The sequence below is a fragment of the Larus michahellis genome, chromosome 9, assembly GCF_964199755.1.
Source record: "Larus michahellis chromosome 9, bLarMic1.1, whole genome shotgun sequence".
Classification (NCBI taxonomy): Eukaryota; Metazoa; Chordata; class Aves; order Charadriiformes; family Laridae; genus Larus; species Larus michahellis.
The window spans coordinates 17,301,006-17,315,955 of record NC_133904.1 but is presented as its reverse complement, the minus strand read 5'-3'; the positions used below and the strand labels follow the sequence as shown (position 1 = coordinate 17,315,955).

The 14,950-nt window shown below is 44.6% G+C and overlaps 1 protein-coding gene across 14 annotated transcripts in view; it reads right to left on the bottom strand.

Annotated features, from left to right (window-relative positions):
• TJP1 (tight junction protein 1) overlaps positions 1-14,950 on the bottom strand; it is a 163,668-nt gene that overhangs the window by 69,265 nt on the left and 79,453 nt on the right. For 2 of the 14 annotated variants that reach the window (XM_074601568.1, XM_074601573.1), the window contains exon 1: positions 6,398-6,756. The exons of 11 other annotated variants lie outside the window; for them this stretch is intronic. In XM_074601568.1, the coding sequence (XP_074457669.1) occupies positions 6,398-6,430 (33 nt within the window). In that variant the 5' untranslated portion in view covers positions 6,431-6,756. Of the gene's footprint in view, positions 1-5,922; positions 5,944-6,397; positions 6,757-14,950 lie in introns of those variants that run through there. One more of the 14 variants, XM_074601570.1, reaches the window with a different exon arrangement.

The window sequence follows — 14,950 nt, the reverse complement described above, 5'->3', positions numbered from 1 at the left end:
TTTGTACTATCCAACTTCAGAATGAATATAACCAAGTTATTAATGCTGCAGCAATAGCAACACTGCTGTAGTGGCCATGGTCTCAAGAAAGGTAATCAACAAGGTTTGTAGGAAAGGACCAGGGATGTTTCTTCAGCCACACAAACTCCTCTTAAAGAGCTATGTCCAAACGCTTGACCATATGCTCTGAAGTGCATTAACAAGGTAGAGAGTGTCTTTTAGACTATCTTCCTTATTCTATTTCCCATATGGATACATCATAACAGTCACCAACCTAGAGTGTAAACAGCTGAAACAGGGCCATTTAATACCTACAAGAAAAAATTAAAGCCAGATACATAAATGGGGGCCATCTGTTAAAATGATTGCTGACCCAGTGGGGCAGAGGGGAAGACGCTGTTACTGGACCCCATTCAAACTGGGCAAGGAACAGCCTATACAATCCCAAAGGATTATGAGTTGAAAACTAATTACTGCCTGGTTCAGGAGGGGTGGGGGGAATATTCTGTAATTAAGCTCCTAAGAAAGAACTCAGATGTAAAAGGTAGCGGTGAGGAAGACAGCAGACTGCTCTTTGGTGCAGTACTTACTGGGAAAAGGCTTGGAACCACAAATTAAAGAAAGTGCCTCTTTTGCTCCATTTCTATTTTTAGTATATAAGTACTTTGCCTGTGTGGGGGCGGGGAGACAAAAACACTGTCAGAGCAGTACCAAGTTCTGTTATTGCTTCCTCTGCTATGGAAAACTAACAAAACACCTTATGATGAGTTATGCAGGCCAAAAAGGGTCATAGTATGCTTGCCCACTTCTCATAAGAACACGAGCTTCCCCAACGCAACACTCCCTGCTGCTCTCATCTTACTGAATTTAGGCTGCCCTCCCCCACCACAAAAGGGTAGAACATCTGTTTATAATGGATTAGGAAAAAAGAATCCTATTAAAGATCACCAAATACCCTTGAGGAAAAAAAAATACTATTTTAACATAAAGCCAATATTTAAATTTTTAGCACCTACAAGATAATAATTTTTTCCAAGTGTCTAAATAAAGCCTGATGTGCAAAGGCAGGAACCAACTCTATAGAGCTCCTGAAGATCCTGCAAAGTTAGGAATAGCAACCATGAGTGAAATGCCCAGTCCTACACATACTTGGGACATTCTCCAACCCTGCAGCAGCCCATCTATGTGGCTCAAACAGCCCACGGGGCTTCTGCCTTAAGGAGTTACTTAAAGATATGCCACGGCAGGAAAATCCCATGGATAACCAAGCAGACACCATTGTCCCTGGAGAAGCCACCACACCTGTGGCCTCCGCAGGATCCAAGGGACCACAACTGGACCTTACAGCATTCAGATGAACACCCTCCTCCATTTTCTCAGATCCTTCACCAAAGCATGCCACAGCCCCTTGAAACAAGGGCATCCCTATTATTTATGAGAGTAGAGCGCATATTTAAATAACCTGTCCCTAAAATAGCATAATTATAAGACAAGACAATGTTTTCATTTCAAGACTTTTTGGACTCAGCATAAATACACTGCACAGAATCACAGAATTCATTTTAAGACTTGCCTACGGCTGTTTGCTTAATCAGTACATTCAGTGAAGAAGTCATTAGCAATGTATTTGCCTGAGAAAACACTGAGCATGGTTTGATATTCATTTTTGTTGCATTTATACTATAACCTGGAAAAATTCGGGGGATATAAATGACCGATGTCTTTCTTAACCAGAAGGTAGTTTGCTGTACAGATTACATAACTTCAGATATCCTATAAACTTAATAATAAACATTTGCTTCAAATACTATCCCTTAACTCAAGGAGACACTTACAGTCTGACACAGTGTTAATAAACCAAACACTGGGACTATTAATTTTGACATAGACACACATATGGCCTTACTCTCCCCAGAGTTGCGACTGCAATCTCATTTCCCCCCCGCCTCCAATATACACAAGACATCAGCATCCTCTCGTTACAGAGGACAAGAGAAGAAAACAGGAAAGAGGATCCTGTTTCCCACTGCAAGCTTATTGTGACAAAAGGGGTGAACAGCTGGATTCTCAGTCAGAACATCACCCGCTCTCTATCAAAGTTCTTGGATGAGTGCTTTGACCCGAGATAGACAATATTTTTGCATAGCATTTCTACTCACCAAACCAAAGTATTTAGCACAATTCACAGCTTGAATAGTTCACTAGTTACACTTCTGTTTTCAACTCAGTATCTTTGCTGAGGTCTTATTACCAAGTATTTTCACGAGTCGCTTACACCAGAAAGTTCTGACCAGGACAGTAGACTGTAGTGTCAACGCAGACATACACTCCAGCTTAATGACCACTCTTGACTTCAAGCACCAATTCAAAATACCATGTTTTGAACCTTTTTTTGCATAGGCACACACCCAATATGTAGTCTTGTAATAAGCAAGTAGTAGCACAATGTGCACCTTAAAATACCTATGAAGTACAATAACCTATTTCTAGATGTTTTCCTTGAAACAAAGATTAGCTAGCTGGTCACTGATAAGGTCCTACCAATTTTCCACTCTATAAAGGTGGAACCAGTTCCCAGACACAGTCAGATTGCAAACTCTGTTTACATTACAGTAATCTTTGTGCTGCATGTTGACCCAGAAGCAAACTCAAGAACATACTTCATAATGATCTAGAGAGTGTGGAGCTCATGGCTCTTTTCACATCATTACAACATAATTCATACTGAAAAATGCACCTAAATGATCACGTGGTAGCTGAAGTTGCCTATAGTCCTAACTCCAACAGCCAAAGAACATAAGAAAATCCAAACCCAAAATGTAAGTTACAAAGGAAATAATTATTTTAATGTTTTGTTTTTCAAAATTAAATGCAGTCATTTTACAGGATCTTTTCTTGAACGAAGTAGAAGGTTCTGAGGTTAAATGAAATCCCCCGCTTATTTCCATACTTGGTGTTACTTCCCCACGTGCATTTTCTACATATTTATTTCTCCTTTGTTGTTATAGCTGAAGAATCTCATCAACAATCAGAGAATTGATATAGCATTCATATAGACTTGAATAGGAACAACAAAATACTGTTCCAAACTTAGCTATCTCTTAGATTACAGCACATTAAAAAAAACCAAACAAACACCACTTTATAAGTTCACACATATATCCTCTACAGGAAACAAATACATTGGTGTCTCCAAGTAGGATTTGGGGCAGAACACTAACCCACATTTATGAAAACTATAGGTCATTCCCTCTAGCAGAGGAAACCAAAGAGTCCCTGCAATCAGCGAGTTATGAACTGTTAATGTGATCAAATTCTCAGCTTCTGATTGAGGTGGTAGATAACGGATATGTGCCCGGAGCTAGACAGACAGTTAGAACAACCAAAATCCAATTAATTACAGGACTGAGGTGAAAGACTGGGAAATACTCTTTGCGCACGTATGTAAAACTAGAAGGAAGTCTCAAGAACTCAGGTTCAACATTCAAAAAGGCTCAAGGATTCAAGAAGTCCTGTCCCCCACACTTACTACTTAAAAGCATTTGTACTTTTTTTTTAAACCAATGTGGCCTACATTTGAACCTTCAGCTTAAAGGTGGAAAGCTTTACATCTCATTACTAATACCCAGAGACAGTCCTTCCCACAGCATCCATTAGTATTGTTCAAAAAGACATCAGAAGAGATTAGGCCCCCTACATTCTGCAATCACAGCCACCACTAGATTAGACTGCAAGCAAGATGTCACTTCTCTCACCGTTTTCTATTGTATACTACCAACAGCTACAGCAAGCGTTTAAAACCATAATAAAAAAACCACATTCTTTTACAGCATAGCAGGGAAAAAGTTAAATAACCAAAACTGAAGGGCAGTGGAAGGCAGCATAAAAGACTGTTGATAATAGGGCATAACACAATCAATCATACCAGCCAAGATTCCCACACGTACAAATAAGAATTATTCAGCTCATCAAAATATTATTATTTTTTTTTAGTTCTCTTCTGGTCAACTGTGCTGAGATAAAGGTGGACGTGGATGCAAGGCCTACACGGCTAAAAAATTTGTTAAGTAATTATGACAAGAAAACCATTCACAGCGGTTTTTTTAATGCATTGCAACCCCAAAAATGAGAAACCAGATACCACATCTGAAGGGGTGACTGAAGGAAACAAGATCCGAAACTTGAACACAGAAGTCCTCCAATATTCTAGTATTTCTAAAATATTTATAATCCCCTCCTCTACAACTATTAAAACCATATGAACAGTAGCCCAGGAACTAATGGCTGAAGTAGAAATAATGCTACCCATCTACTGAAAGCACTTCTGTTCTGACAAGGAAATTCATACGAACTGTATGCGTAAGATTCCAGGCTGTAGAGACACTTCTGTGATCAAGATCAAAAAAGAAATAACTTTGATAAAAGGCTATTACAGACTGTAAAAATTTACACTGAAAAAGTTACAGGACTTCTAAATTATTATTTTGTTCCTGAGAAAGAGATACGCTATTTCAAATACATGATTTTTAGAAAATCTGAAAGTATACCAGTGAAGAGTTAAACCCAACAGAGACTGTATTTTGCAACATTCTTAAATTAACATGCCTTTCAGTATAATTAGTTCAGCTGGTATTGTATACATGCATACATGCTCAAAGGGCCAATTTGATACGACCATCATCAAGAAGTTTCAAGTAACTGCTATGGTAAGATACAACTCTCAATTTTACACCAGTCTGTACACCAGTACACAGTCAAAATAGGCAATACTTCTGTATTTCAAAAAAATAAATCTTTTTTTTTTCCCCTTTAAGACAGCGCATGCACACACGTGGAAGGCAATATTTTCGCACAGCCTCACAAAACAGCTGTATTTTAAGAGAGTATTTTGAATTGCAAGTAGGAACCTTGCACCCCAATTTTATACAAGAGAAAATCCGCAAAATTTAAGCTGATGCAATTTCTCACAATTCCTTGCATGGCAGAATTCTAACACAAGGCTATTCTTCTTAGGAGCAAAGATGACATTTATCTTCACGTCCTGTTTGTTGTTAACATAAATGCATTTAACAGGTGAAAAAAAAAAAGTATGCTTTATCTGTCTCTCTTAGCTAGCTGATACCACCAGTTTGAAATATTCCCCAAAATAAATTACCGCTCCAATCGTATGCATTTGCTGGTGAAAGGTGTGTGTGTGTATGTTAAAATGTAATTAAAGATCTCTGAAAGCATTCTTAGAAAGGGGCACGCAACCCAGTGTCGTGGTTTGGGCACTGGGACACTCAGTAGGTCAACATCGGCCTTTATGATTTTTAAAATCGCACTCTGGAAGCTGCTTGGAAGTAAAATTAAGACCTGGGAGTTGATGAAGTCGCCACAACTAACATTTTACAAACAGTAAATTTACTAGTAACTTAGTATCTCAAGCAGCCTGAAGTTTGTCGGTAGCAGCGCAGTAAGGTGTGTATTTTGCTTCTGCCTGCAGAATATCACTCCTGAGTAAGCGCATACCAGCAAGTGACATCAGACCGAAACCGCGGAGTTTCACTGGAGAGCAAACGCCGCCGAGCCCAACACGACGGCAACTCGCCACGCTGAGGCCGGGGCACCTACTGGGGACCGGCAGCTAGAAATTAGTTGGAAATTTAAATCCCAGCTCGTTTCAAAGCGAACCTTTAATTTCGCACGGAGGGAAAACAACCTGTTGAGCGTCCCTCACCCCACCCCTTCCCCCGGGGGCGGCCCGGCGCTGCCCACGGCGGGGTCAGGGCGCGCACCCCGCACCTGCGCCCCCGCACCGGCGGGGCCGGCCCCGCTCGCTGAGGGATTACCACCGCCCCGCAGCTGTTTAGCGACCAGTCACCCCCAGCTGATTCAGCGCCCGCAGAAAAATCCTGCCGTGCAGGACTTTCCCGGTCGAACCTTTCCTCGTTGCGATCCGACTCCCCGGCCGGGAACAAAGGGGCACGGCCTGCCCCAGCGCGCTCCGCCCGACACCGGCTCCCGGGGGGCCCCCGCTGCGGCAGGGCCCGGCTCGGGGCAGGGCTGGGGCTCGCCGCCGACCCGTCCCGCCGCAACGTCCAACAGGTAGGTAGGTAGGTAGGTAGGTAGGCAGGCGGGCGGGCGGCGGGGCAGCGGCCCCCGGGGGCTGCGGGCCACCTGCGCGCTCGATGGCGCGGCCGGCGGGGAGGGCTCGCCGGGGAAGGCGGCTAGGAGGCCCCAGCCCACCTCGACCACCCCCCTCAGGCCGAGCGGCCCCCCCCGCGGCGGGCGAGGGAAGCTGCGGCCGGCGGAGCTCAGCGGGGCAGGGGCTCCCCGGCGCCGCCAGAAGTGCGGCAGGGGGACGGCGGGGATGGGAGCGGGGAAGGAGCACCGCCGCCCCCGGGCCCAGCCTTACCTTGGTGGAAGCCGCCGCAGCCCTGGCAGACATTTTGTTTCCTTCTCTCCCCCGGAGTAGCGTGTGTGTGCGCGCCTGCGACTACTCAGGCCGGGGGAGAGAAACTCCCCGCCGCCGCCCGCGCCTCACGCCGCCGCCGCCCGAATAAACATCGCAGGGCGCGGGGGGAGGAGGGAGAGGAGGGCGGCGGGGCGGGGACGGGACGGGGGCGGAGGGCGGGCGAAAGGGGCCGGGGAACGGAGGCTCAAGTTTGGTAACAGCCCGGCCGCTCTCCCGCCGGGCCCGCCGGGGGCGGGGGGTGCCGGTGCCGCCGCCGGGAGTGGCCGTGCTGCTCTCGGTCCGCGCGCCCGTCCCCTCAGCGGCCGCGCCGCCCGCCCGCCGCCTGCCCGTCCCCCCGCCCGGCCACCGACATGTCCGACCGCCGGCGCGGCCCATCCCGCCGGCGGGGGGAGCGCCCCGCCACCGCCCCCCCGCGGCCCGCCGCCCGGCCCGCGGCCCCCACGACGGCGGCGGCGGAGGGGCGGCCCCCGGCCCCGCCGCCCCACACCGGCCAACGCGCGGCGAGGGGGCCGCCGAGGGCCCGGGCCGCCGCCGGGCTCCCCCCGCGCCATGGTCGGGGCGGCGGGGCCGGGCGGCTGCCGGCCCAGCGCGGCCTATGGCGGCGCAGGGGGCGGCGCAGCCGGGCCGGGCCGGGCGGGCGGCCGGGCCGGTGTCCCTCGGCCGGGGACGGCGGGCCCGGGGTGCCCCTCGGTCGAGGCTCAAACCCGCCGCCGTGCTCGTCTGTTGTTTGAAGGGGGCGGGACATGGGTGCGCGAGTTCCTAATGGTACATTTTGTTCTGGAGATAAAAGCAATAAAGGCACAAAAAGGAAACGCGCCGGGAGACGTGGGGTTGGTGTGAGGTGGTGACCGCAGAGCCTTAGCATTTCCTACAGCACGGCGAACGGCTCCCTGCGGCTTCGAAAAATAAACTTTTTCAAGTATTTGAGGCGCAGGACGGGGCTGGGTCTGCAAAGACAGTGGGAGCTGCCTCCGGCCTTACTGCGACGGGGCGGCGTGTGGCACCGACAGCTGGTCGCGTACCCCCAGGTTTTGTGGGACCAAGTCATGAGTCAATGGAACCATTTCCAAAAGAACTGCCCGCCAAAGCGCTTCGCACCTCAGGGAAAAGATGGCACGCTCTGTGTCTCGGCCACATCGCTATGGCCTGCGGTTCACTATGTTGATTAATTTACTCTTTAAATATTGGACTAGAGCAAAAGTTCCACAGTGTAATCGGATACACCAGCTTCCAGTGAAAGAAGATATCCCAGACCAAAATCGGAGTATTTTGCACGTGCTTTGCAAACATTTCATGAGGCATAGATGACAGTAAAAGGCATGGTATCAGGGCCACAACATTCTTGCAGTTGTACTTTTTATGTGCCACCAGCTGCTTTCATGCAGCCATCTTCAGCAGTACCTAACTTCTTTTAAAAGAGACAATAATTCAATGATCCAAATCACTCCTCTACAAAGAAACACCCTTCCCAAAGCTACTGTATGAGCTTTACGTTTGTTCTCCTTTGAAAATAAACAAATTCGTATTCCAGGAAATAGCTGAAGCAAATTCCCAAGGCAGTAGTCCGAAATCAGGGGGAAGGGCCAACTCCTCGGCCGTGGCGTGGAGAAGGCAGAGTGACCCAGGGGACCTTTTCCCTCGACACACACGGTGCCACACCAATCCCTAGAACATCCTCGGGCAGCCTCAGAGCTCCAGGAACCTCTAGCTTTCCTCGGCACCATCCCCGACTCCCTGGCTCCAGACTCTCCCAGAGTACGGAATGCCGAGGCATTGTCCCCCTGTTCCCACAGCGGCTGTGCTCAGCTCAGAGGGGGGGCTCGTCCCCAGTGGAGATCTCCTATGTTGCAGCATGGCCTTCGGCCAAAGCTGGCCCCCGCCATGAAAACACTACTGCAGGTTTCTTATTTGTTAATTGCTATACGTAACTAAGCCTCAGATATTGTTTTTTTAATCTATCTACACATGCAGAAGGCGGAATGTGACTTTTTTTTATGCCCGCAGGCTTCATTGCCAGAATCTACGAGTATTGACCAGCAGCGGCAGGAAGGAAAAGGCTGAGATCACAACGGGAAGGAGGGGGAAAATTTCAAGGTGCTGAGACGCACGAAAAGAAACTCAGGGGAGGGTGACCTGATAAAGAGTAGGGAGAAATAATCCCTCCTTTTCGTCTGCCCCCCTGGAATAAGAACAGTTCTGGGGAGGGTGGGCAATGCCTGCAGGCTGGGGAGGAGGACAGGCTGGGAAGATTAAAGACCATAAAACAAGATGAAGCGTACATATGGCAGGGGAATGAAAGAGGACCGCAGGCATGCAAACATAGAGGTGTCCAGTTGGATCCCTACAATACGGGAGAAGCACCATGGGACAGAAAAGTAGTCATTTGGGTGTTGGGAGAAAGATGGGGAACAAATAAAAGGGTGAAAGAAAAACATTAAGCAAAGAAAGTTCCAGCAAAGATGGAGGTGCCATTTTTGTGTCATCTTACACTGGATGAGAAAATGCCATCAATCCATACACTGAATTTGACAAGGACGGAGACCATTTAACAAGGAAGGACTTCTGTCTAGGAGTTGGAAACATCTGGCAGCGGATATGAAATGATCACAGACGATGTCTCGCCAGTCTGGGAGAGGACGTATGTAACTCTTTTGGCCCACAGAGAGTAATGGGATTAGTTTGTTTGTTTGTTTGTTTTCTTTCTTTCTTTCCTCTCAATCTTTCTCCTTTTTTCCTGTTTTTTCCTTTGTTCCTTCCTTTCCTTCCCTCCCTCCCCATCTCCCTTCTCCTTCCTTCCAACAGCTGTTTAAAACTCCATCTGTACTCTTGATATGAATTAAAGGAACTAGAAATACCATCTTATTATACTAGCATTGGTAAAATGCATATACTTGCTGGTAGATAGAAATTATTTTAATGAATATTTTTGCTTGTTTTTAAACAAAGCAATAGCAGGACCACATTCCTGTCCTTTCAAATTTTTCCTTCAGGAGGACTTTTCCATCTCTTCATTAATAAATTGCTTATGAGCAAAGTTACCATCAACAGTACTGAAAATGCCACATCAAATGTTGGTCGAATCAAACTAAAATAATTATATTAATTGAAAGAAACATTGAATGATATTCCTATTTAACTTTTTTGCTTTAATTCTTAATAAAATATTACTTATTACTTATTTCTTAATAAATAATTAAATAAAATTCATCTCTGAAATGAGCAACTTTTATTTTTTTAAGACTGTTGGGATCCCACTGTATTCCTGTATTCCCTTTAAAAAGGCTTTAAGGAAAGAGTAAATGTCTATGTATATATATCCACATATCGATATATAGCGAGGGATAAATACACGTCAGTGTTTATGCACATGTACGCCCTACATATGTAGTACATTCAGTCGGATACAGATATATATACCCAGGCCCATCTGTTAGCTGAAGGATCCGAATTTTAGATCATATTCCCGCTACTGCGCTTTGAGGTCCTACAAACAGGATGGCTTCCTCGTCTTTAGAGAGAAAATTGTCTTGAAAGTCAACAGCTGAAGAAAAGCAAGTGCTTTACTCATCCTTTACGTAACTGCTCCTGGGAGGTGTCTAAAAAAAGTACTATTATATCTTCTTGGTAGGGAACCTAAAAATAAAACTACTATTTAATCAGTATAGTTCAAACCATAACCCTAAATTGATTGAAAGGACACGGAAGGACAATCCGATGGATGAATCCTTCTTTCTAACTGGAGGCCTGTCTCTCTGTTACACGGCAAGAACAGGAAGTCTGTTCTCTACTCTCTGTCGATTCAACTTTTTAAGAAATGTTTTGACCACTTAAAGACAGGGAAGGAGGAAACTGCAGAACCGCAGCCACTACAGAGACAACTTCCTGTGGCTTTTGTGGTGTGCGTGGCTCAGGAAGACAACAATTCATCTAAGATCTTTCAGAGGTATCGGATGGTTTTGCTGCCCTAAGAGGTAGTCTTGGGATGCTTAGCTATAAATATGCCCATGTATTATCAATGATGGCAAGCAGTTTAGTCAATATCATACGTTCTGTATTTTTAACTGCCACCTGACTTCAGTATTTCAGGAACGAAGAAAAAACGGGAAGAGAAAATCAAACTTCACCATGTAAACCACAAGAGAAGTATCTGTTTCTACCTCAAGAAATAAGAAAGTGGTCTAAAGAAAGCTGTGGGAAATTCATGTCCTTAAAATTGCACAGAATTTCAGTGTCTTGCTGAATCAAGTCCCTAGGGAAAAAATTAATGCAGTAATGATGTCTAGTAATGATTCTTATCTTCCTCCTACTTCCACGCAGTTAAAGGTTGCTTCCTATCTCCACTTCCTCTTTCAAAGGCTGGGTACCGTCGCAGATGCCTCTGCCGAAAAGGCTGCACACAATTGCTCAACAGACAGTGAACAGAGCCTTCCAACAGCCCATTGCCTCTCACGTATTGGAACCCCTCCACGAAGACAAAATCCCAAACATCTGTGCCGTACCTCTCATTAACAGGTTAAAGCACACGCCTCAAGTGCGCACCAGAGGCTGGATATGCCCTGGATGTGTATAATGGGAATAAACCCAACCTGTTTTGCCAGTCAGCCCGTGTTAAACTCCTGCGGTTCTTAACTCCTTGTTATTTCTTGTTTAACACCTTAAAAGAAAAGTATTAGGTTTAACACAGTGCCAGGTTTTTCTGTGCAGACAGAATATCACTTCAATTTTTAAGCAAATGGCAAGTGTACAAATAGAATTAAAAGTAGGTTGCAGTGGCAAAGCAAGATTATTTTCAGCCTTAAAATACTTAAAGAATTTACCACTGCAGGGCTGAAGAGTAGTCTCTTTGGTTATTATTTTGGGATATCCTTACAAAAAGAAACTCTCATCTCCTTGGTTTGGACCAGGTCTTAGAGAATCTTTGTCATCTGTATAATTATGCGTAGGGACAAAATCTGAGACCAATGTTGAGGAAAATGCTATCCGTGAGTTTAAATCTTGGTTCATGACAGCAGAACTAATTTATTACAGAAATGTTATGTAAAACTCTTCTACTTCCCATCTCAGACAGACGTTTTGTCAACGGGACTGTATATTTAAATGCACTGCAGCTGATCGGGGCTGATTTTACAAAATGCTTCACTATAAATAGCCGCTGGATGTCAAAACATCAGATATTCTGAATTATTCTACTGTCTCCAGGTTTATTTGGTAGAGAGGGGACACTAAAAATAATCAAAGACAGCTGTAAGATGTAAGCAGGCGTGCATTCACTGCTGATGGGGTTCCAGGTCAGAAACAGCTACACCACAGACAAGTACCACACGTGCTCCACTGATCTAGAATTCTTATTTTCCTTATTTTGCTTTCAGAGAGCATGACTAGCAGTTCACTCTTAAAAATGCTTGCCCAGACAACAAGCAACATGTACCAAAGATCAACTGCACAGGTAACCCGGATAAGTAAAAGTGATGACGGGATGCACATCAGGGTAAAGATCTTCATTACTTACAAACTGTAAGTATTTTGGAAAGGCAGGTTTCCAGCCTAATAAAACTGTCTGATTTAATCACCTTGCCGGCAAACAACTTCATATTCAAACCCAGAATTTTTCCAGGGACGCTTGCACAAGATAGAGTGACAGAACTGTTCTCTGAACCCCAAAGAGCGACCCCCACATATAAGGACGAAGGAGGCTGGGGAGGAAAGGGGGTTGCAGAGGTGCAATTTTCCAACCCAGATTGGTTTGGAACCTCAGATCACTTCTCCGGTTTCTTGAGCACAAATATCGCAGTTGCAACGAATACCACAGGAAATTATCGTGACTCATTTTTGTTCATGAGAAGGGCATGAATAGAGAACATGAAAATACGTACTGAAAATTGTTACAGTCAACACAAAAACATGTACTGGAAGTTGTTATACTGATAACAAAGTTTACAGATAACGGCGCAAAAGTGTGAGCTCATTTGCTTCTTAATTCTTCATATAAGAGAGACTTTATTGCGTAATTGCAAAAATGTCGAAACTGAAATTACTGAAATTTATAAACTCTAATCCATTTTTATTGCCACTCAGCTTTTGACTTTTAGACTTTTGACTTTTTATCCTCCAGCCATTCTTATTACAACTGGTACGAGACTCCATCCGTTCTTTTAAAATTCGCAAGCACAAGTCCATCAAGTGAAGGGACTAACGATGTGCTTAAGAGTAGGAACACCAGATTACACCCCGTAATTCCAGTGTAATCTTTACCTTAGTTGGTAGCTCTGTCCTAGTGGCACCTGCTCTATAAGAGTGCCTTCAGTAAGGTTTAGGGGAGGTAAGTAAGGGGATTAAGCTCCTGATGGTCACGCCCATAGCGTTATGAACCCTTTCCACCTTCGCATCTGCTTTTGTTTCTACCTTCAGATATTAAAAACAGTTAAAAGAAAAGCACTTTTAGAACATCGCTGTTTGTGTCAGTGGAAGAAACTCAACTTGTCTTATTTGTACCCCCTGCAGCTTTCTTAACTATCTATTATGGGATCATTATATTGCACAGTGGTGTCATCACTGGTCTGCAGTGGTTTTGTTGGGGCTCCCTTTCAAAACGGTTACCGTTCAAAAGTACATTAAGACTGAAACAAAAACGTATCAAATATTATTTTTCCACAAAATACTGCAGTAGAACGTAGTTTTCTAAGTTTTAACTTCATGTTTCAATAATTCAGCCTCCACCCTCAACAGATCTTATTCAAGACAAATTTATTTGGCATGACATACTTCTCATCTTAAAGTTAAGAGTGCTTTTCAGTCGCTTTTAGTCTTTAGCAACTAAGGAGACATCTGGTTATCCGTGATATTACAGACTCTATTTTAGCTGTGTCTGCAACCAATAGTAAAATTTAGCTCCCAGAGACAACACGAGGTTTTGCAGTATGCCCTGGTGGAATATTTCATCTGTAACTGTTACAGTGTGGTTAATATTAATCTTTTTAATTATACAAATGAAACTCCTGACAAGGTTTTAAAATCAGTTTAAAAGTTTCCATTTTATGTAACAGTTTCTAGATGGCAACATACAAGAGAGGATGATAGAACTGAACATGCTTAGTGTGGGAGGACATTGCGTTATTTCCTGACCTGTTGTTGTCAGGAAAGAAAAAAACGTGTCACGGGTTGGCTTTTGGGCTTTGTATGTCGCAGCACATGAAAAAAGTGGGCAATATACACTAACGTGGTGGAAGCCCCGCATTCTTCTGATGTTACTTGACCGCTCGTTTCTGCTCTTGCACTGTGTCACCACCTCCATAGCTGCACCAGGCTAACTCTGTATGGGGAAAACTGAACGGATACTGGATAAAAAATTATCCTGTAGCACAGAAGCAGGAATAAGTGGCCAAAGAAGGGCACTTTTTAAGCTGGGTTTACTAGCAAAGATGACAAGATTATGCATCTACCCTTACATATCATTTACCTACACTTCAAGCACGTAGATCTCTGAAGTTGCAGATTTCCAAACTTGGGGACAAAAGGCATCCTCTGCCTTACAGAGGTCAGCAACTCATCTGAGCAGAGATCGCTTGCTTCACTCCTTGGATAACGGCATTACAGTTTCCAAGTGGTCCTGTAAGATATGCAACCGTGCATGTGCAAGAAATCCTTAGATGCGCATTGTTTTAGTTTGGAGATTTATATAGCATTGGCTGGATATAAACTCAGTGAAACCTGTTATCACCAACTCACTCAAAAGCCCTCAGAAAACAGCCACGCTTTTTACACTTGGTCCCAGAAACTGCAACCCGTAATACATTTTCAGTAAGATATTTTTTAGAAATAACTAAATACGATTTTACTTCAAGATTTACAAAATCAAGTTTTGGCCACAGAGTGATACTGGACATTTCAGCACAGTCAACAAGAGCTTGTTCAAAAAGATGTGAAGTACTAAATGAGAAATTTTTTTATGAGTCATCACACTGCTTATACTGATACAGAGTCCAAACTTCACTTATTTCTCTCAGTTGATTAGATTTTCTCCAGCTCTCTAGGCATTTATCCTGCAAACAGATCCGTAAGCTGATTAACAAAATTTGCCACACCAGAAGTTCTTCAGAGAAGCTCAGAGGTGGCATCTGTCTCCGGGAAGGGGGGCTCGATTCTGATCCTAGCTGAGTGCTGCTGGTTGAAACTGGGCGTGCATTTGCTTACTCAGAAAACATCAGCTCTTGGGAAGATAAACATATGTGACTAAGGGTGTATCTTAAACTCCAGCCTTAAATCTGAGAAACATGCAGTGAGAAATCTTCCTGGCTCTGCCGCATTACCAGAGAAACCTTCCTCCTTGTGCAGGACCACGTGCCATAACCTATATTAATTCCAGTGATGCCAAGAGGCTCTCATCAGAAAGATGCTTTAATCTAGCTAAAGGTGTACAGAAAGATACCAAGCGAAATTCTTCACAGTGCAGAGCTAACAGGGCAGAGGCTGTATGTACCACACTTGGACCAGTGT